General features: G+C 37.3%; 1 protein-coding gene across 5 annotated transcripts in view; it reads right to left on the reverse strand.

Annotated features, from left to right (window-relative positions):
* The window catches only part of MTMR2 (myotubularin related protein 2), a 103,281-nt gene that overhangs the window by 42,732 nt on the left and 36,729 nt on the right, over positions 1 to 23,820 (reverse strand). For 4 of the 5 annotated variants that reach the window (XM_019657159.1, XM_019657158.1, XM_019657162.1 and 1 more), the window contains 2 exons: positions 20,109 to 20,214; positions 11,018 to 11,093 (listed from right to left, as the gene is read on the reverse strand). In XM_019657159.1, the coding sequence (XP_019512704.1) occupies positions 11,018 to 11,093; positions 20,109 to 20,214 (182 nt within the window). Of the gene's footprint in view, positions 1 to 11,017; positions 11,094 to 20,108; positions 20,215 to 20,389; positions 20,475 to 23,820 lie in introns of those variants that run through there. The other variant, XM_019657161.1, reaches the window with a different exon arrangement.

The raw sequence follows: 23,820 nt of genomic DNA on the forward strand, positions 1-23,820 counted from the left end.
AAAAGAAAAGTCTATTGACCACATTAAAATCTTACTAGTGTGGGGCGGGGAACAACACAGAAATTTATAATTATTTTTTCATTCCTAAAACATAATCAATTCAGTTTTGCTCTTTCCCCAACCATGTTTCCCCCATTGTCTTCCATGCCCTCTTTATCAAACTATTTTCAAGCTGCTCAGTAACTTTCCATGTGACTTCAACTTTACCGCCCTTCTCTTCCTCTCTATCTGATCAGGAAATTACTATAAAGGAATTTCAGAAACCTTGTCTATAATGATGATCTGGAAGTTGGCAAGTTTATGGGTCAGTTTTCACATGGAATGTCAGATGACAGAAAAACAGGAAAGAGTTTTTCTGAAATCTGCAAAACACTAAATTAAAATCACCTGAAAGGAAAAAAACGAGTCTGTAGAAGTCACAAACTCTCCTCTATGGTTTGTGTACTAAACTGTAAAGAGAAAAATAATGAGGAAAAATAATTATTTTTCAATGAATAATTTTACTAACGAGTACCATTACATCAACTTTAGTCTATTTAATAAACTTGACTGTGTTGATGTAAAAGATGTCCAAACCTATAAAGAATCTGTATAAGAGTTTCTTTGAGTCAAACTGACAACACGTGCCAGGGAGCAAGATCTCAAATGCTCCAGAAAATAACAGTTTCACAGCTTCTTTTGTGCATTTAAAATTAAGGACGGAGGGTAAGGAAGATTACCTGAAGGTGGAGAGCAGCGAGGCAGGAATCAGATTACAGGATAGTTAAGATTACATGCATGCTCTCACACTTTAGAGGGAGGGGTTTGAAAGGGGAATTTGAAAGGTGTGTTAACCTAGATGCACAGAAAACAGGGCTTGCTTAAGGCAAAAATAAGCCTTTTACTAAAGAAAGAAGTTCTATGCCTGGGGCGTGACTACCCACCTCGGCCTGCCCTGTTAGGAATTTATAATCAGATCACCCAGCAAAGTCACTTTCCATAGATCCCCTTTTTCTTCTACAACTGACAAGCTACAAAGTAAACAAACGACCACACAAACAAAAATCAGAACAGGGGAGAGCCAAACACTGGCATCTGGGATGGGTGTTATGGGTTATATATTTGAAAGGAGTACTACATCTGAACTTGGGCACAAGGAAGCCCGTTCTTTTTATAACACTGACAAGGACAAGGTCAAATCTTGTATAGATATGGTTTTCAGCTGAAATAACAATTAGCAAGAGTTGGTTAACATCATATCACCATCAGTGATTCAACAACAACAAAAAAGGATGAATATCTAAAGAGAAATAATCTGGAAAGCATCACTTCATGCTATGGGTTGAATTGTGCCCCCCAGTCAAGATAGGCTGAAGTCCCAACTGACAGTACCCAGAATGGATCGTATCTGGAAATAGGGTCACTGCAGATGTAATTAGTTAAGATAAGTACACAATGGAGTAGGGTGGACCCCCTACTCCAATCTGGCTGTCTTTATAAGAAGACAGGCCTATAAAGACAGAGATACTGGGAGAATGCCATGTAAACATGGAGGCAGAGATGGATCCACAAGCCAAGAAAACCAAGGACTGTTGGCTTTCACCAGCAGTTAGGAAAGAGGTAAAGGAAGCAGAGTTTGTCACCCCAAAATATGCCTTTTGGGATACTGTTTTAAGCTGGTTTTTAAGAAACAAAAGACTCAGAAAGAACCTTTGACCCTCCCCACCTTACCTGCCTAAAAGAACTTAGGGGATCTGCTCTATGGGTTTTGAGCATAAGTTGAGACTAACTCCAGATGACTATAGTTTAATATGAGCTGATGTGTGATAGACAGAGGGCTCTGGCAAGGCCCATCTGTTCAAAGTCCTCTCTGCACCCCATTGTTAAAGATGGCCCAGCAAACATTTATTTACCTAACACTTTTTCATCTCCATGTGAATTACCTTCCTGCCTTTTGAAGTCCAAACCACAACCACCTCCACCACCCCAGGCCCCTTAGCTCCAGATGGCATACAAACTTCAACTGCCCAACGGCTCTTTGAGTCTCATTCTTATGACACCCACGAGTGTACAGAGGGTACCCAAAAAATGTATACACATTTTAAGAAAGAAAAAAACTGTATTAAAATTGTAATAATATATACTGATAACAAAAGATGAATACAAGCCATATGTATACGTTTCTTTGGCACCCCCAGTATATCCATAAAATAAACTTCAGGTATTTTCTCCTGTTAATCTGTCTCTGTTAAATTTTATTATTAGCTCAACTTGAAGAACTCTGAAGGTGGGAGGAAAGTTATTTTTTACACCTCCATATGGCACAGATTTCCCTCAGAGTCCTCAGAAGGTACAAACCCTGCCAACACTTTGATTTTAGTTTATTAGCCTCCTAAAAGAAAAAAATCACTGTTTTTCTGCACTCTACTCTTAAACACTTCTGACATGCGGGTTTTTCCACACCAAGCAATTCTCCAGTTCATGGCAGATACCAACTGGGTTCCTACAGTAACACCCAGAATTTGGACACACCCCGCATAGTTAAGGGCTCAGTTCCACATGGCTGCTCCCCACTTCAAATACTAATCTCAACTCCCAGGCAGTCACCTGTACTTTTGACCAACCATCCAAAAATCAGGGGTTCCCATGACCCCTCCTCAGATTCAATAAATTGCTAGTATGGCTCACAAAACTCAGAAACACTTTCCTACATTTACCAGTTTATCATAAAGAATACAACTCAGAAACAGCTAGATTGAAGAGCTGTATAGCACAAGGTATGGGGCAGAGGAGGTATGGCAATTCCATGCCCTCTCTGGAGACATCACCCTCCCAGCACCTCAAAGTGTTCACCTCTCCGGAAGCTCTCCAAACTTCTTCAGTTAGGGTGTTTTTATAAAGGCTTCATTACTTAGACATGATTGATTAAATAATGTGATCAACTTAACCCCAGCCCCGATCCCCCTCCCCAGCGATGAGAGAGAAGCTGAGAGTTCCAAACCTGTAATCACAAGGTTGGTTCCAGTGACAACTAGGCCCCATCATCAGGAGCTTTCTAAAGGTCACCTCATTAACATAAACTCATGTGTGGTTTAAAGGGGTGTGTTATAAATAACAAGAGATGCTCCTTTCACTTTTACCACTCTGGAAGTGACTCAGAAGCCCAGGGCAAAAATCAAGTATTACAACAAGATGCTCCTGTGGCTCTTAACATTTAAGAAATCACAAAGGTTTTGGGAGCTCTGGCCAAAAGCTGAGGAATGAAGACCAAAATATATATATTTCTTATTATAGCACAATATCACACTCTAGAACTGTGAGAGAATAAATTTGTTGTTTTAAGCCATCCAGTTGGCAGTACTCTGTTACAGAAGCCCTAGGAAATGAATAAACCTAATATCAAGAAAACTTTCTAATTTGAATCTTAAAATGCAAGCTGTTGATAATTGCCACAACTTGGAAGTAACCACAAGTCCTTCAGTAGGTGAATGGATAAACAAACTGTGGTACGTCCATACAAAGGAATATTATTCAGTCATAAAAAGAAATGAGCTATCAAGCAACAAAAAGATATGGAGAAACCTTAAGGGTGTATTGCTAAGCAAAAGAAGCCAATCGGGCTACGTATTAGATGATTCCAATTTTGATATTTTGGAAAAGGGAAAAAAACTGTGGAGACAGTAAAAAGATCAGTGGTTGCCAGCGGTCAAGGAGAGGGAGGGAGGAACAAATCAGTAAGGGACAGAGGGTTTTAGGGCAGTGAAACTACTCTGTAAGACACCGTAATGGTGGAAACATGTCATTATACATTTGCCAAAACCCACAGAATGTACAACACAGACAGTAAACCCTAATGTAAACTATGGATTTTAATTCATAACAATGTATCATATTGGTTCAATTGTAACAAATGTACCACACTAATACAAGATGTAAACAGAGGAAACTGTGGGGGTGAGGAAGAAATAACACAGGGCTGCAGCTTTTTTTACTAACTGAGAACATTAAAATAACCACAGTAACAACTACCATCTATTAGCAACATCATTTCATAAAAGAAGATTTTTAAAACCAAAAATTATGAAGTTACAGTGTTGTGAAAAAGAAAAGTCCTTCCCAATAAAGGATGGCTCACAACAGAATATTTGCCACAGCCAAAATAGAAGTAGACAGATAGATGGATAAAATATTTTCAATTATGTACTTTCGTTTTGCCTCAAACCAAGGAAAACGTCATCATAAACCGGCCCAGTTAATGCGCTGTTTTCAGAATACCATTATTCATTTAGTGCTAAAACCCCTGAAATAGAAGTATTCTTATTCCCATTTATAAATGGGGTAATTGACCCCTACAGAAGTTAAGCACTTTTCCAAGGCGTCATACACCTTGCTGAACTTGAACAGATGTATGACTATACTTGAGGCTATGATCATGACATGACAGCACCCTGTGCAACTGTATAGCAAGCAACTGATAAGATGGATCAGGGGCTGAGAAAGAGATCAGGACCAGAGGTGAAGATGTGGGAATTGTGCATACAGAGATGACAGCTGAAGCCATGAGAAAGAAGGACCGTAAGGAAAAAGGGGCAAGGAGGGTTAGGAGGTAAGAGATGAAGGACACATTAGCCTCACCTCACGTAGCTGAAGAACAGCAAAGTACACAAAGCCGAGGCAGTCAGAAAAGAAGTGAACCATAAATTGTCTCTGGGTTTAAAACCTGTAGTCGTCATCTTTGACTCCTCTCTCCCCCTAATCTGCAACATTCTCGCAGCTTTAACACATTACATCCACGTATACAAGTATATTTTTTCTAATCTATCCTTTACATATGTCATTACTCTGATACACAACCTTATAACTATAAAAGTTCTAAGTAGAAACTTTTAAGAAAGAGTTTCTGTGCACCAAATACTAAGAGAGTAATACATTAGTAGAAGTACTGGTGATTTAATTTTTTCCTTACTATTTCTATTTCCCATAAATTTTTATCTCATTGCAAGTTTTATAGTAAAAAACAAAAACAAAAAAAACCTCAATGTTATAAAAAACACAAAATTTTACAAAGGAGAGTTAATGTAACTTTGCAGAGAAAAGTTTCAGTAAAATTGAAATCATGAGTTTACACTGAAGTCATTTCGCTATTAAGAATGGAAATGAAGCAACTGTGAACATTTTCAAATGGATTTTGGTGGCCCTTTGATAAAGAAGATAAATTAGTGATTGCTTTCTTTCTTCCAAATTTTCCTCATATACTTTCTTCAAAATTTTTTTCAACATTGTTCTCTCTCTGATTTTTATCTAAATATCTCATATCAGAACATTTAAAAAAAAACAAAAAAAGATCATAATGGGCTAGAAGGGTCAGAGGTAGGGCTAAGTCAGTCTATGATTAGCAGGCTGGCCATGATATGTTTCACTCGTGAAGAGCAGACAGAAGTATATTCCAGATGTGTGAGTCAGCGTGAGTGGAAGTGGGAATGCGCACATTGTGTGTAAGGGACTACGAGGAAAACCCCTAACTACAGAGCTAGGGTTATGTTTGGGAACAGTTGGGAGATACAGTGTGATAGCGGTGATGGGACCAAACATGAAAAACCCTAACACAACACTGAGAAGTCTGCACTTTCTACTTTAAGAAACAGGGATCCCCTTGAAGAATTTTTAAACAGGGCTATCCTGTTATGAAAGTGATGTCAGAGGAAGTCTAGCCTTAAGGTAATGCATTAGCTGAATCAGAAAATGGCACGACTATCAGGCATAGGAAATAGGGGACAATTAAGAATGGAAAGTAAAAGGGAAATGAGCATTTTTCCAAAGATATGACATTTAGTAAAAGGGAAAATAGCCTAGTTATTTCTCATTCTCTTCCACCGATTCAGACTACAAACTTTTCCTGGGCACCTTCCACATTCCAGACTATAAACCCTTAAGGATACAACAACAATCAAGACAGCTATGTCTGCCCTCAAGGGGATTACAGTAATATTTTTTTTCTCAACAGTTTTTCTTTAAACTCTTGTTTTTGTAAATGCCCTCTGAATATTTTCTTGTAAATATTTTTAAATGTATTATAGTAGCCCTTTACTTATAATGTAGGCCGCTTTAGAAGTTTCTCTGCCCCGAGGTATACTTTCACTGTAGTATCTATCATACAATATCACTGACTTGCTTATTACCTCTTTTCCCACTGCAACACTCTAAGCTTCACTCTGGCAGAGATAATATCTTTCTGGGCACTTTTTCCCTACAACACTCGGAAATTTCATGAAAGTGCAGTGAATTAGTCAGTAAGTGCACAGATTTTATCTGGAACTATGAATAAAACACAGAATTTCCCTCTTTAGTTTCCCAGATGTAGGCGGCAAGTGGTTTCAAGTTTCAGTTAGGAGTGCTCCTCAAACTTTTTCACCAATTAAATACTGCAAATAGAGGAACAAATGTTCCCAGTGACCCATGGAGTTTGAGGATACAACTGACTACAAGTACAAAATAGCTTTTAAGTCATTCAAGCACTATTCTATGCACTAGGAATATAACTAAGGTTCCTGACTGTAAAGCTAAATTTGAGAGGGCAGATGAACAGTAATCAAATACACAAGAGAAGGTCCTTACTCGCCATGTTAGCACAATAAAACTTTTTTATTATTTTTTATAAATAAAACCTTTTTATTTTTTATTTCACAATAAAAATAATCTTTTCTTTTATGGTTAATATTTTGGGGTCTTATTTAAAAATTCCTTCCTGACACGGGTAACAACGATATTTTATTTTCTCTAAAATTTAAAATTTTTGGTTTTCAAAATTTTAGTTTTTAATCTAGTAAGTTGAATTTTTGTGTATGTGTGAGTTAGAAACCAAACTTTTTTTATTTCAACATGGTTAATGCAGCATTGATTATGAAATAGTTTATTCTTTTCCCACCAATTTGTTATACCATCTCTGTCATATATATACCATTCTGTTCCTGAACTTTGTCACTGAACTATTCCTGTTCTAATTATTTTAGCTTTATATCTGATTAAGTAAATCTTCCCTCTTCATTTTTCCTATTAGATAATCTTGATCTTTAGCCTTTCCATATAAGTTTTAGGATCCGCTCCCCAAGTCCTACAAGACAAACTTTTAAATTTGGTTTGAAATTATATTGAATTAACAGATATACTAAAAATATGTGATGTCTCCAGGCTATTGTGTCTACTCTTCTATTTCGATTTTTTAATTATCGATTCTTTAATAAAATGTGTAACTTTCACCAAAAAGTTCTTGCATATCTTTTATTAGACTTATCCATGAAAAATGTAATTTTGTTACTCTTTACTGGAATCTTTTCAAAATCACAGTCTAGGGCCNAAATTAAATTAAATTAAAAATACATAGGTTTTAATGACACCCTATAAATGTCTGAATTGCATGAATCTAATGGCAATAAACATAATACCTCTATAATGACATAAATAAAATCTTAGGGATACTATAAAAAATAGAGAGATTAATATTTGAGATAGCATGTCGTAAACAGGACCATAAATCTCTCAAACTCTTGAAATTTCACATCTATCCATGAACTAAAGTGCTTCCGTGGGAGCTATGGAATCCAGCATCATATGCCAAGGGACCCAGGAGAAGTCTCAGTGGGTGCACTGTGCATCCTGGGTAGACCGAACCTGGAATGGGCCGTGGAACCAGCAGGAGTCTGTGAACTGACTCCAACCCCGTTTGGCTGTGGCACCTGGAAAACTCTGACTTGAGCAGATATTCACGGGTGAGAAAGTGTTAACAGAAATCCAGGTTTCTAGAGGAGATGTTCCAGCACTCCACTGGAGCAAAAGAAATACACAAGTTTAGATGCATTAGAATGGGTAAGAGAAACTTAACCAGCATCACCCTTCCCCCACAGCGGCACAACTTAGAGAAAGAGGCGGCACAACTTAGAGAAAGAGGAGATTGGGGAGATCCCTCCAGTAAGGGAAAAGGGAGAGGAGTGAGTAAGCACCCAGCTACTCCCGCTACCCCAGCTGTGAGGATGCTGCTAAAGAAACCCACCTCTCACCCACAGCGCCCAAAGTATTAAAGTAAGAGCTCCATGAGTGGGGGAAGGAAGGAGCTCAGGAAAGAGGCAGATAAGACTATCAGAGAACATTAAAATGATGCTGCTCTCTGCATTCCAGACTCCAGCAGGAAGACCACCCACAAGCTGTCGGGAAAACCTCACCCAAGGATCCCCTCAGCTAACCCATGAGAACCCCCAATGCCCCAAGTGCCAAACCCACACCTTCCCCACTCTGTGGCTAGCTCCTGGTATACGTTCCAGGGGGCCATGGTGAAAGCAAGCTCAGGTAGATGGGGAGTGTGTGCAGAAAAGCCAGGGTCTGTGGGCAAGGGACAGACCACAATCATGAACTGTAGCGCCATCTTTGGGACAAAAGAGAGGTTGCCAACAGCTGGTCTGGTCCATTGGAAGATAGAGAGAAGACACACAGCTTAGGAATTCTGCCACAAGAAAAAAGAAGTGTGGAGCAGGTGTATCCATACACAGTCACAGAAAGTCCCAGAAAATAAGCAGAACCAACAAAAAGAATCTCTCACTTCAAAGCAGCTAGTAAAGATTAGAAGAAGTGACAGCTACTTCAAATGCCAAAAACAGCAACGCAAAACTACAGGAAACATGAAGAACCAAGGAAACATGACATTACCAAAAGATCGTAATAATCCCCTAATAACTGAACCCAAAGACACAGAGATCTGTGATTTACCCAATAAAGGGTTAAAAAATAGATATTTGGAGGCAATTCAATGAGCTACAAGAAAAGCAAGGCAATTTAATGAAATCAGAAAACAATACGAGTACATAACAAAATGAGAAATACAGAGATGGAAATCATAAAAAGGAACCAAACAGAAATTCCGGAGCTGAAAAATTCAATGACTGCAATGAAGAACGCAAGAGAGAGCATCAACATCAGAACAGGCAGAAGACAGAAGTCGTGAGTTAGAGGATAGGAACTCTGAAAGAACCCAGTCAAGAGAACAAAGAAAAAAAAATGAAAAAGCGCGGGGGACTAAGACAGCAAAGCCCGACTGCATTTACATGGAAGTATCTTTAGTGTAGAAAAAGATATATAACCCTCAGATATGAGGAGAGAAATCCCCTCCTGGAGAAATCCCCTGGAATACATAAAATACTTTTCTCTTACTGGGCCAAAATAATGTTACTGAATGGCTCTCCAATCTGTTTCCTATCAGATACATTAGATCTCTGTCCCTCAGGAGNACAAAAGGACAGCAACTTGTCTGTTCCCCTTCCCCCAATTCCCCAGTGCTGTTCCCATCCCCCAATTCCCCAATTAAAAAAAAAAAGAAAATCTTAGTGATTGACTCCTTTGGATCTGGTAACTGATTTAATGTCAGAGTTCAGAAAAAAGCAGTCTAGTGTGACTCCCAAATTTCTGTCTTGAGTGAATGGACAACTGTTTCTAGTATTAACTGAGGGAGACATTAAAAGGAAAGGAATAAATTTAGGGATAAAGGTGATGATTTCAGTTTGGAGATGTGGGCTATCAGTAAGATATTCACGGGCATGTGTCTAAGATACAGGCATTTGTTTATATGTATTAGGACAGAGGTTCACACTAGAAATAAATTTTGGAGTCATTAGTAAATATATGGTAGGTAAAGCTACTATAATTTAGATATCGTCCAACAAAAAGAGCATATTGGAGGAAAAAGGGAAATGGGTCATGGATGAAGTCATGCTATTCAAGTAAGAGGAGCCAACAAAAGAGACTGAGCTGTAAACTGACAGTCCTTTATAAGGTTATTTATCACAGTGGACATAGCATGAGCTTTAGGTTTAGAAGAGGAAAAAACTGTCACAATGCTAGCTGTAACTTTACTACCTGGAGAATCTCCCTATGCTTTAGTTTCCTCATCTACTAAATGGGATTAATGTCTTTCTCAGAAGATTACTGTGAGGATGATTAAATGAGACAGTAAGCACTCAATAATGAGAACTATTGTTATTATATAATATCCACTGCTGAGAATATACACCTAACTCAGTAAGCAGTTCAACAGGACAAGAGCTTAGGGCACACATGAGTCTGTGGGGGAGAGTGGGGGGGGGGTCAGAAAAGACACTGGGGGTATTCAATCAGAAGTCAAGAGCAAGAAGAGACAAATATGCTAAGTGTGAAAGAACTGAATGCACTGTAAGCAAGAACAACCCCTTTGGGGGCAGTTCCCTCTTTGGCTTGCTCAGTTTTATACAAAGAAATAACACCTGGCCAGGGAAAATTAAGCATTTACTAAGTCTTTTTAAAATGATGATTGATAATAAAATGAAAGGTAGTATTTACTTTGGCTAAGAAACCACTTACTTTATTCTCCTAATAAATTACTTATTTCTGAAAAGCTACGTGTATTTTAAAGTAAAAGCATGAGGACAAAAAAAGATAGTTCGAATGCTTGTTTCTAGTTTCCAGTCCATACAATAAGTTAATGCTTAGTTCTGTAGGCTGGACAAAGAAAGGCTTGCTTTGCAATGGAAATGAAACCTTTCCATCCAAAAATTGGCCTGTGTTTATTCAGAGTAGGAAAAAATAAAGGAAGAAAACAGAGAGAAATGTGTTCTAAGAAAAATTATTTGGACAAAGTAAGAATTCAATGTTTTTTATTTAGGCAACCCAATATCTTACTGTGGTAATTCAAAATAACACAATTTTCTTTAACAGAATTCAGCAACAGTTAAAAAAAAAAAAAAAAGCTACCTGCCTTCAATGAAAGTAAGAGAAAGCAGAGAAGCAGCAGGATATAAACTGATTTGCATGTTTCCCAGCAGTCCAAGCACAAACCAAACAAAAAGGTCTAAGACTCGGCTGAGAGGGCACACTAACTGTCGGGAGGGCTGACAGTGGGGAGTGTTGCCAGACAGGCGGGGTCCCAGACAGTGAGCCTGTTCTCTGTGGACTGAGGGTGCCGAACAGTCAGTGCAGTCAGGAAGAAGAAGGAAATTCAACAAAAAATACCATTACAGACCCATGTCCTTAATGTTTTCTCCTGGAAGCAAGGGTGGTTCTTCCATTTCTGCTAATTTGTTAGACTCCCTCAGGACCTGGATTAGAAAGGGGAGGAGGGGGCAAGAAAAGAAACATTTTTTACTCAGGGGTTAATTTTTCACTCAAATTTCAACTAAGTATGCTTGCTCTTATGTGAAGTTATAACATTATATTACATGTACTACTTTAAATCAAATTATAAAAACTACAGTGCTGGCTTGTATAACATGCTGTTTTTCTTTTTCTTTATTTAGCTGAGGCATCCTGCCACCTGTTGGCAGCTCAGCTAGGGCTGGGACTCGAACTGGTGACCCTGTTGCTCAGAGCTTGCACTCTTGAGTGAGCTCTTAACCAATTGAGCCACTCGGCCAGCCCTGTTTTTCTACAAAGCATTTACTGAGTGTCTACTTCGTATAAGGTAATATATACAAAACACTTGACACATTTTCTCCCTGAATCCTGAATCTTACAACAGCCCTATAAGGGTAGGTGTTATTATCCTCATTTCCTAGATGAAGAAAAAGAGGCCAGAAGTGACAACTTGTTTAAGATCACATAGCTAAAAAGCATCAGAATCCAGACCTGAGTTATAGTTTTTAGTGGATTACAAAGCCCATTTTCTTTCCATTAAGCCATGCCTAAGGGCCTTAGAGCATTTGAAGCTCTTCTGTAGCTTTAATGTTTAGAGAATTTGGAAATAATGTTGATAAGGACTCTTGTTGAAAAAGGGATTAATTAAAATCAGGATCAACAACTATTATTGAGTAGTTACCTTATGAAGGATGCTACACTGGATTCCAAGAATGTACACATATAGAGCACACTGCACACATGCACACACACACACACACAAACTTGTTATATGTTACATGTTAAATACACCCGCTAGCTACCCAAAGCCTCTCCACTCAACCCCTTTTGCTGTCAAACAGTAAATTTCACTGTCTCTGATTCTTCACCTCCCATCCATTCCTCAATTTCCTGCAAGCTGGCTTTGCCAGCTAACCCCACCCCTTCCAGGGAACACACTTTATCCCCAATAACCTCCTCGTTATTAAAAACAATGGACATTTCAGTCTTCATTTTTATCTCTTAGCTACATTTGACACTATCTGCACTTGCCTGCTTCTAGAAAGCAGGCTAAACTCCCTTCTCTGCCCATTCTCTTTCAATGACCTTTATATTCCCTTTCCTTAACCTTCCCTGTTCCTCAGAGTTTGTCCATTTCTCCCTTTACTCACCTCCTGATGACCTCACTTTAATCTACATTGCCAACACAGATTTTTCTTGGACTGTAGTTCCATACATCCAACTGAAAATGTTCCTCCCCACCCTAACTACCCTCCAGCCAAAAAATAAATAAAAAAACATTTACTACCACCATACTAACCTCTTTGAGTCTTAGTTTCATCATTTATATTAAGGTTATATTAATATCCACCTTACAGGTTTGTGAGTATGAAATGAGATAGTTGCATCATAAAGGGATTTGCAAGGTACTATTAAAATGTAAGAAATAATTATTATTCACTTAACAGAAGCATCAACAGAAGTTTTCACTGTTTCTTCTCACAATGACTTATTCACATGGTGCTTTGTTCCTCTCCTCTAAAATACACAGGTTTTGGGCCGGCCAAGTGGCTCAGTTGGTTAAAAGCTCACTCAAGAGTGTGAGGGCCAGCTGAGTGGTGCGTTGGTTAAGAGCTGGCTTGGGACGCCAGCTCTCAGCAGCAGGGCCCTGGTTCGGATCCCACATGGGGGCCAGTGACACTGCCCTCTACAGCTAAGATGCTGAACAGCTCAACCTGGACCTGGGCTGCTGTGAGTCACCGGTGACGGCGTAGCCTGCAGCCCCTGCTGCAGTGGGCTGCCATAAGCTACCGTGTGTGGCTGGCAGCCAGCATGAGCGGCTGGCAGCTGGTGTGAGCTGCCAAGAGCTACCGTGAGCGGCCGTCCAGAGGACAGCGACCAATCTGCCTCACCCGGGAAGAGTGCAATGATGATACCAACATGGGCCAGTGAAGCGACATCCTCCACAACTAGACTGAAGAACAAAATGACAGCAACTTGTCTGTTCCCCCTCCCCCAATTCCCTAATAAAATCTTNCTGTTCCCCTCCCCCAATTCCCCAATAAAATCTTTAAAAAAATAAAAATAAAATCACAGTCTAAACATTTTGCTATGGTACAGAAACATGATTTATCTTTTTAAAGTTATCTTGTTTCCAACAACAGTGTTAGTTTGCATATAGATTTTTCTTAAATTTTCCATGTAGACAATCATTTGTAAATAATAAAAGTTTTATTTCTTCCTTTTATTTATTAGTTTCCTATTTTACTGGCTAGTACTTCTGGCTAATCTTGAATAAAAGTGGTGATAGTAATCATTATGTTTCTAAATTTAATGGAAACGCTTCTAATATTTCCACATTAAGTATGAGGCTTTACTATGGAGTTTTGATAGATATCCTCTCTCTGGCTAAAGCTGTATGCTTTTCCCTTTCTAGGTTCCTAAGAGTTGATGTTGGTATGAGAGATGGTGTTGATCGTGAGTAAGTACTATTGAAATGATTATGTGTAACAGACACTGTTCACTGTCTACATAATATCTGCTCTATGAGCCTTAACTCATTCTGACTAGTTTTACATGCTTTCAGAACATGTCAATATTAATCCACGGACATACTCTAGATAAGAAATAATCCTCTGGCCTTTGGGTTCATAAAGAAAATATGAAAATGTAACATAAATTTTGAAGGGATAATCACATTTGCTTGATTAAGTTTATTTCAAGAAAAGGGTAGATGTTAAGAACAAAACCCAAATTATTATAACTTTTATCTTACATAATATATTATAATATATATGTTCTGAGATCAAACAGACCTTCTAAAACAAAAAAATAAAAGACATAAAATATAATCCCATTTTAATGTTTGATTCTGAACTGTAGACAAACCTTGGTGTAAGTGCCATATCATAGGCATCACAATGGAAAGGAAATACTATATACTGTATATAATATAGTACTGACTTAATTTATCTTTTGGTCACCACCATTTAGAAAACATACTTTAATTAACCCCAATCCATACAAATTACACTTTATAAATTAATAGAACTATGCATTTGAATTTTAAAATCCTGTATTTCATGGGACTTATTCTTCAGTCAGCAAATAAACCATCCAGACACAAGTTCCCTAGGTTCTTAATTCCATTAAATGTCAAACTTGAAAAATATGTTCTTATTAAAGAAAGCTTAATGTTTAAAATTGCCAATTAAAAAAAATAATTTGCATTATTAAAAACTGCGTATGCCTGTACACCTAGAATATAAAATAATACTGAATGTCAACTATAATTAAATATATATATATATATATATATATATACATATATATATAGTTACAGGATGTAAAGAACTGAAAAGGAAAATAGTCAATGGTATTGTAATAGTTATGTACGATATCAGATAGGTAGTAGACTTGTTGGGGTTATCACTTTGTGAAGTATATAAATATCTAATCATTACATTGTTTTGTACACCTGAAACTAATAAAAAATCTTCCAACAATATTAACTCCCACCCCAAGAAAAACTCTATATGAAAGGCTTTTTTTAAAGATTTTTAAATGAAAGTAAAAAGGTTTCACTGCCAAGTGAAGAGCAAATGAAGCAAAGAAAAACACTCCACAATTACATCAGTGATGTACCATGATCCAATTTACCAAGCTGGAATTTGTGCTCAATTTTTCAGAAAATATGTCTACTGGATTATATCTATATATAACTTTTTCTACAACAAATAAGGCAAACAAGGTGAAAAGGTAATACAAATAGAATTCCAAATGAATAAATAACAAGTTTAAGATATCTAGAATAGCTCCATACTCCCACTGATTTTCCATTTTGCTTTACTGGCGCGGAGGCAACAAATTTTGTTTGCTTAAGAAATCCTTAACAGGGCTGGCCAAGTGGCGCACTGGTTAAGGGCTGGCCAAGTGGCGCATTCATTAAGAGCTGGCTTGGGACGCTAGAGGGCCCCGGTTTGGATCCCACATATGAGGGCCAGTGACACTGCCCTCTACAGCTAAGAAAGATGCTGAACAACAGCTCAACCTGGAGCTGGGTTGCCGTAAGCCGCTGGCCACAGCGTAGTAGGCTACAGCCCCTGTGGCAGTGGGTTGCCATGGGCTACCGTGTGTAGCCAGCAGCCACAGTGAGCGGCCGTCCGGAGGCCAGCGACTGATCTGCCTCGCCCGGGAAAAGCGCAATGATGGTACCAACTTGAACCAGTGAAGCAATGTCCTCCACAACTAGACTGAAGAACAAAACGACAGCCACTTGTCTGTTCCCCTTCCCCCAATTTCCCAGCGCTGTTCCCATTCCCGAATTCCCCAATAAAAAATAAAAAAAAAGAAATCCTTAACAGAAGCTTTCACTCAGCTGTTAATATACTATGATACGATCCTTTCAGGAAAGTATCACTACATGGTATGTGTAGCAGTAAACTTACACAATTTGATTTAACATTTTTAATGAAATTGGACTAGCTTTTCAATGTATTGTGTTACTAAAGGAGCTTATAAAATGTTGAGGCTTAGGGCAGGGATAAACAGTGAGGCCATATGCAGAACTCAAAGCCCAGAGGTTAACAAAATCTGTGAATGATGATTTTTCAAAACTACTGTACGAAGCCCCTCATCTCACACACAGAGCCAAACCGTGGTCTGTCAAAAAACAACACATAGCTGTCTGTGGTTAGTTCTACCTATAATTAACTAGAACACTACAATTTTATGGCGGCTAAAGGTATAAATACTAAAAGCAAACTATCATCAACTAACAAAATTGGGGAGGGGAAGATCAGATTTTATTACAAAACCACTTGTTTTTCTGATTATTTAGAAAAAGCAATTCTCATTTATTGAAGTAATATTGAAAGCTGCTATTTCCACCTCAAAAAATGTATTAAAGATATTCTTGTTAATTAAGAAAATCTCACTTCGGAATTGAAAAAACAACAACAAAAGCATGGAAAGACAGTCTCTCTGCGTAATGTGCTGTACAGGAATATGACCAAATAAGGGCAACCCCTAGCTGTGTGCCTCTAAACACATCATTTAATTAATCTCTTCTGAATACCAGGTTTCTCATTGGTCAACTGAGGTAATAATATCTATCTCGCAGGATTGTTGTGAAAGTTAAATGAGATCAGTTATGTATAAATGTTTATCACAGTAGCAGACTAGTTTTTTTTTCCAGTTATTAGAAGCACATCCTTCCTCCTGTCCCACCTCTGAAAAGAGCAACATATATTTGAAATAGGCTACATTTTGTAAATGATACTAACATTTAAGATTATGTTACTCATTCATCTTCTACCCACAACTGAAAAGAAGACTATGATTCACGCAAAGATACATCTAACAATCAAAAATATCTTTAAAAATCAAAAAACAGGGGCTGGCCGAGTGGCGTGTTGGTTAAGAATTGGCTTGGGACGCCAGCTCTGAGCAGCAGGACCCTGGTTCAGATCCCACATGAGGGTTAGTGACACTGTGCCCTCTACAGCTAAGATGGTGAACAACAGCTCGACCTGGAGCTGGGCTGCCGTGAGTCGCCGGCGACGGCGTAGGCTGCAATAGGGCTGGCTGGCAGCATGTGTGAGCTTTCGTGAGCCACCATGAGCAGCCATCCAATGGCCAGCGAGTGACTGCCTCACCCTGGAAGAGCACAATGATCATACCAACATGGGCCAGTGAAGCAACGTCCTACACAACTAGACTGGAGAACAAAAGGACAGCAACTTGTCCCCTTCCCCGATTCCCCAACGCTGTTTCCCTCCCCCAATTTCCCAATAAAATCTTTAAAAAAAAACAACTCTCTGAGGGCCCCATAAAGGCGTAAAAGATGCTAAATTAATATGGCACTAATGCGAGTAATTCCTGCAGTCATGGAGCTGATATATAAATTCAACAGATGCCCTTGGTAACCTAGCGCTAAGAGAGTCAATAACTTATGATAGTTTTGTATCTAATGGTAAACCGAAGGAACAACAGGCATAAAATAAGTTTACTCCAGACAAACTTGCATAGATGATCGCCCTACCCATAATATTATCTCCAAATAGAATTCATGCAAATGATCTTTGCTTCAGAAGGAAAATAAAGGTACTTGGTTACCTTTTCTTCTTTTGGTTAAAAAATTAAAAAGAAAGAAAAGAAAGCACACCTGGTACCCAGAACTTGGTTTCTAATACTATCTATCCTCCAATAAAAGAAACTTAGGCTACTTGAGAAATGGATGGATGATTCTAGAACTGGTACAAGGTGAGTCTGGAGCATCTTGTACTGCCAGAAAGTAAAGAAGAGCCTTAAAAAAAAAACCCCAAACCAAACCAAAACGTCACAATGATGGTAGTATGTAAAAGGACATAAGATCTGACTTAAAAACTCCCAATTTGGAGATTTAGAGTTGGAACAGCATGAGCAACAAAGTAGTACTGGGTTGTAATCCAAAATATAAAATAAACATCCAGATATAAATAAGCAACTGCTTAAATGAGAGAGAAGAGACAAATCTCTCCCATGCAGAAGAATTACAAAAAAATATATGTAGATGCTCTGTTCTCAACAAGGTAGAACATAAATCCCCACTCCTTAAGTGTGAGCCACACCCTCCACAGAGTACAGTGTAAGGAGAAGGAGGAAAGAAAGAGGATTTCACTATGAAAAAACCACACTACTACCTCAACTAAGGGATTAGGGTTAACATCAACAGTGATAAATTACGTTGATAATATGTACACTTAATATGTTGTGATAAAAATGGCTCTTTACCTCTGTCGTCTTCTTTCCCAAAACACATAACCCCAGTCTAATCTTGGGTAAAATATCAGACATTCTACAAAACACCTGACCATTGCTCTTTAAAACCTGTCAGGGTCATCCAAAACCAAGTCTGAAAACCTGTCACAGCCAAGAGGCGCCTAAGGAGACACAACCACTACTAAATGTGATGTGATGTCCTGGATAGGACCCTGGAACAATACGAAGAACATTTAGGTAAAAACTGAGGATATCTGAATAAAGTATGGACTTCAGATAATAATAATGTATCAACATTGGCTCATTAATTGACAAATGTACCATACAAAAATGTAAGATATTAATAATAGGAGAAACCGGATGCCAAGTATACAGGAATTCTATACTACATCAAAATTACCTAATAATAAATAAACTATAATATTTAATATACAGATTAACATCATGAATCCCATTCTGTCCCCGTGTAACCTCGCCACGCTAATGTACGGTCCATATGGTGTCCTGAGGAAATGAAGGGGTCTGCATACAGAGACGCTGATAGTGGAGGCTTCCTGTCAGCATTCTGCTACGCACTGCAATTCACATGTGTGCCCAGCTGAGGAGCTTAACTAAACTAACCTTCACAAGAATACATAAATAGTTTAAAATATTTCAGGAAAGAAACAGAAGGTAGAATATATTAATAATATAAGCATAAGCAAAAAGCAAAAGTGGCATTTCTCCCATTCCTAGTATGAGTTCTTTATCAGTCACAATATAAGGTTAAAAACAATAATGTTTTTAACTAATAAGATCTGACCAGGAGTAGGCCAAAAAATTTCAAAATTATCCAAGAGGCCTATAGGCCTTTAGTGGATTTTTATTAATGTAATGAATAAACAAAAGTTAGATACATATATAAAATATGTATTTTTAAATAGTAATAAGGAGAGGCAACGATGGATTTATATCTACTATTATTAACAATGAACCCGGCCCTAAATGTATGCTTCACGATAATAGCTAATGATATTATTCTGAAGCCTTCATAATTACCAAAACATATATCCAGATAAATCTTTACCATTTTTAGTGAGGTTTAAAGTCATGCTATACCCAGCCTAGTATTTTATGATACTTCACAAAAGGTAATGACAAATACTAGAAGCCTTTACAGATGTTGCTAACCTCTCTACCCTACATGTACTTGTTAGATTATGTTTTAAAAATGAAACACAGAAAAAAGATATTCTCACTATACGCTTAACAGTAAATGACTTCATTAATGAAAATAATGCTGTAATTAAAATTGTGAAAGTGTAAACCACTAAGAAAGCAGCCACTTGATCAGAAAAAGATTCTGAGGTAAGATTTAAGGGTTAGCACCACACATGGAATTGATTTTCTGCATCATTCATAGACAAGCAATTGTAGAAAAGCAAATGAATCCAAAAATGTACCAAGTGCTACAGGATATTGCTGATGAGGTTCATTTCATAGCAACAAGACCTTTACACAAGGAATACTTACAAACTATAATGAGATGTGTAGCAACTACAGCGCAGTATTTAAGTGACTTAGCTCTAGAACTTGACTGCATGAGCTGGAATACCATCAACAGAATTTATTAGCTCTGAGACCTTCAACATGTTATTAATCTATGAGTTATCATCTGTAGAATAGTGATGATAATAGTCTCTACATCACAGAATTGGTAGAAATATTACAAGAGATATTTCATTACAGCACTTAAAAACAATGTTTGGCACATGATAAATACTTGATAAATGTTAGCTACTATTATTGGCCATCGCTATGGGAGTAATCATGATCATCTTTTATACAACATTCATTAATTATCTTTTGGCAAAGAACTTAAAAGTTATCAAACTCAAAGATGAATTACACATTTTTCTCTTACAAATTAATAACAATTCCAAATGTGCTGGCTGTTTCTGGGATATTTTATAAAAACTCAGTGTGGTTTTTAAGGATATTCCATCAATAGCTCCTGCTAACTTAAAGATTATATCGATAGCATTTAACCACAAACAGCTAACAGAAAATACAGTAAAACCTTGGATTGCGAGTAACATGGTTTGCGAGTGTTCTGCAAGACGAGCAAACATTTCTAATACATTTTAACGTGGTAAATGAGCAATGTCTTACAATACGAGTAGTTTTGTTTCCAGAACGAATTATGCTCGCAAACCAAGGTATTACTGTACTTCATCAGAACTTAGAAGCTGTATACATACCCTCAGATCAGGAGAAAAGTTGTCTGCGGACGTTGAAATGGAATCCGATGATACAACAGAAGCTGATTTTGTATGCACTGAATTCTCTGAATGAGAAGTAGATGCACTACAAAATACAAAAGCATGGTATGTTTAAAAAATGGGGGCTTTAAAAAACAAATTTCAGACACTTTAATTATAACTCCATTATTTATTAAAAGTTCCCCTTACCCTATTCAATCTTACCTCCAAATACTAGTAAATTACAAACTCTCTATTCCTGCAAGGTTAAGTATTCTTACCATCCATACTCCCTCTGGACAGACATCTCCAAACTCATGAATACACTCCCAGCTAATTCCTTTTATCCAACTCATCCATTCATTCATCCAGTAAACATTGAGTAGTCCAATGTGCAAAACCATTACACCAGGCACTATGATTTAAGAGATAAAAATGACACAATCATCATGTTCGTGAAGCTCGCAAGTGTATGGCAGGGGCACACAAGTGAATAAATGGTGCAATATAAAAATGACTGAGGGGAAGGGGGAGGGGGAGAGGGAGAGGGAGAGGGAGAAACATGAACATACATATACTATGGGAGAAAAGGAAACACCTAACTCTCTACCCAGGAAGTTCAGGGACAACTTCAAAGAGGAGATGTTTCAACAGTCTTGAAAGACAGGAAATTGCCAGGCTGACAAACAAGTAAGGGAATTCCAAAAGCAAACAAACCAAAAGCACTGTAAAGGTATAGAATTACCAAAGAGGACAGACATTTAAGAAACTACAAAGAGTTCACCAGGGCTGGATGAGCAGAAGAGCAGAAGATAAAGACAGAAGGCATTATACCTTGTGCCTTTCCACCAAATCAAATTCTATACTTTTAACAAGACTATCTTAAATATCCACTTCTTCCACCTCACACTCTAGTTACTTTTATTCTCTTAAATTCCTATAGAACCTGATCACATACTGCCTTTTATTGTTTTAATCTCAAGTATGTATTTTACCTCACCAACTAAATTTTAAGTACCCCAAGAGGGAGGATTATGTCTTTATGTTCCACAAAATTTACTTCAGTGCCTGTGTATACTGTGAATATTATGTTAAATTCAAAAACAGTGACAAAAAAACCACAGTGCCAATATGCTTGTGTCACAAACTGAATGATTCACATCATTTCCTTTAATCAGTTAAGAAAGTTAAAATTATTTAAGGTAAGAAAAATCAATGGTGGAAAAATCTCAGACACTGAATTAAAGCTTAAAATATATTTTTTTTAAAGCTTCATTCCCATTAAAAGTCTTCCTCACATCAAATGTCAAACTTTTTTCATTAAATTTTGATGAAATAATCCATCTTAAGGTTGTGATATTTAAGAACATTTGTATTTTAAAATTTGTCCACCATTAACCTGCCCACAACAAAACTGTATTTATACAATGTGAAAATCATCTCCCCCAAAAGAAATTGAAACTTCATTTTTGTCATTTTTCAGCTTATTGTAGTATGATTGATAAATAAAAATTATATATAATGTGTACAACATGATGTTTCGATATATGTATACATTGTGAAACTACCACAATCCAGCTAATTAAAACATCCATCACCTTGCATAGTTATCATGCACATGCATGTGTGTGTTGAGAGAATTTGAGATTTACTCTCTTGGCAATTTCAAGTATAGGATACAGTATTACTAACTATAGTTACCATGCTATACATTAGATCCCCAGAACTTATTCACTTTATATCTGAAAATGTGTCCCTTTTGATCAATATCTCCCCCTTTTCCTCTTATCAGGTATATGGTTTGAAAATATATTCTCCCATTCTGAAGGGCACTTTTTCATTTTGTTAATGGTTTCCTTTGTTGTGAAGAAACTTTTTAGTTTGCTGTAGTCCTGCTAGTTTATTTTGCTTTTGTTACCTACGCTAGTGGTATCAAATCCAAGAAACCATTCTCAAGACCAATGCCAAGGAGATTTCCTGTTTTCCTCTAGGAGTTTCACAGATTCAGGTCTTACATTTAAATGTTTAATCCATTTTGAATTGATTTTTGTGTATGGCGTAACATAAGGGTCCAATTTCCTTCTTTTGCATGTAGATATTCTTTTACAAACACTACTTATTGAAGAGTCTATCCTTTCCCCATTGTGTATTTGTGGCACCCTTTTCAAAGATAAGTTGACGATATGTGTGTAGTTTTATTTCTGGACTCTCTGTTCTATTCCACACTGGTCTATGTGTCTGTTTTTTTCCACTGATACCATAATGCTTTGATAACTATAGCTTAGTAATACAGTTTCAAGTTAGGAAGTATGATACTTACAGTCTTGTTCTTTGTGCTCAAGGTTGCTTTAGCTACTTGGGGATTTTTTAGTGGTTCCATACTGATTTTAGGATTGTTTTTCTATCTGTAAAAAATGCCATTGGAATTTTTATACAGAATGCACTGAATCTGTAGGTCACATTGGGTAGCATGGATACTTTAACAAGATTAATTCTTCTACTCTATTAACACTGAATAATTTTCCATCGATTAAGTCTTCCTTCAATTTCTTCCATGATTGTTTTATGTTTTCTTTGTACAGGTCTTTAACCTCCTTGGTTGAATTTATTCCTAAATATTTCATTCTTTGCAATGTGATTGCAATGGAATTGTTTTCTTAATGTCTGTTTTGGACAGGCTGTTAGCACACAGAAATGCATTTTCTTCAACATGATTTCTTCATATTGATTTTGTATCCTTCAAATTTCCTGAATTTATTAGTTTTAACAGCTTTTTGTTACTCTTTAGTTTTCCATATATAAGAACATGCCATCTACAAATGTTTTTACATATGTATACAATATGAAAATCATCTCCCCCAAAAGAAATTCACTTAAATGGATGAAAATGGTATTCCAGTGGGAACAATATTTTTTCAAATGCAAACATCTCTTTATTTTATTAACTATTTCAAAGTATGATTGTGGTTGTTATATGTTTATATCAATAACCTATAATATTATACAAAAGAGCAGTCACAAAATATCCATTATGTAGTTTTACAATGTAAGGAAAGAGAAATTAATAGGTTGAGGATATTTTATTTCTTTCCTTTACTTTGGTTGTGGCCAACTTCTGATTAATTAAATGCCGTCTGCGCTAAAATAACAAGTAAAACAAACTTTAGGCACTGTACTTTGAGAGAGATTGTTTGCTGCCTACCTCTATATATATACATACCTCTTTCTTCCCTGACTTTGACAAGGGCACTCTGTCCACTGCCCAAGATGACATGCTTGCTTTTGGCTCCCTTGTGGCCAGAGAACCATGTGACACAATTTTGGTCAATGGGATGTAAAAGGAAGTCTGTTGATGGTTATGGAAACCTTTTCTGACTAAAGGGGAGCAGAAACAGCAGGGTAGCCCTTAACCTTTCCCACTTTCTTTTGCCTTGAACAAGAATGGGAAGCTTGGAAATACTGTGGCCATCATGTAAGCATGGCCGACATGCTGGCTTGCTGAGGACAGGGAGCCAAACACTAGGCAGAACACAAAGTCCTCATATCACTGAGCAGCCAAATCCACACCAACAACTCCGCACTAAGGAAATTTTTGTTACGTAAAGTAAATGGAGTTCAATTTTTAAAATCACTGTAATGGAGTTTTATATTCTGTGTAGCCAGACACAATTCTAATGCAGCAATTAATACCTCACAAAGTATATTTTGGGCA

The sequence above is a fragment of the Hipposideros armiger genome, unplaced genomic scaffold (genome assembly GCF_001890085.2).
Source record: "Hipposideros armiger isolate ML-2016 unplaced genomic scaffold, ASM189008v1 scaffold_274, whole genome shotgun sequence".
NCBI classification, from domain to species: Eukaryota; Metazoa; Chordata; class Mammalia; order Chiroptera; family Hipposideridae; genus Hipposideros; species Hipposideros armiger.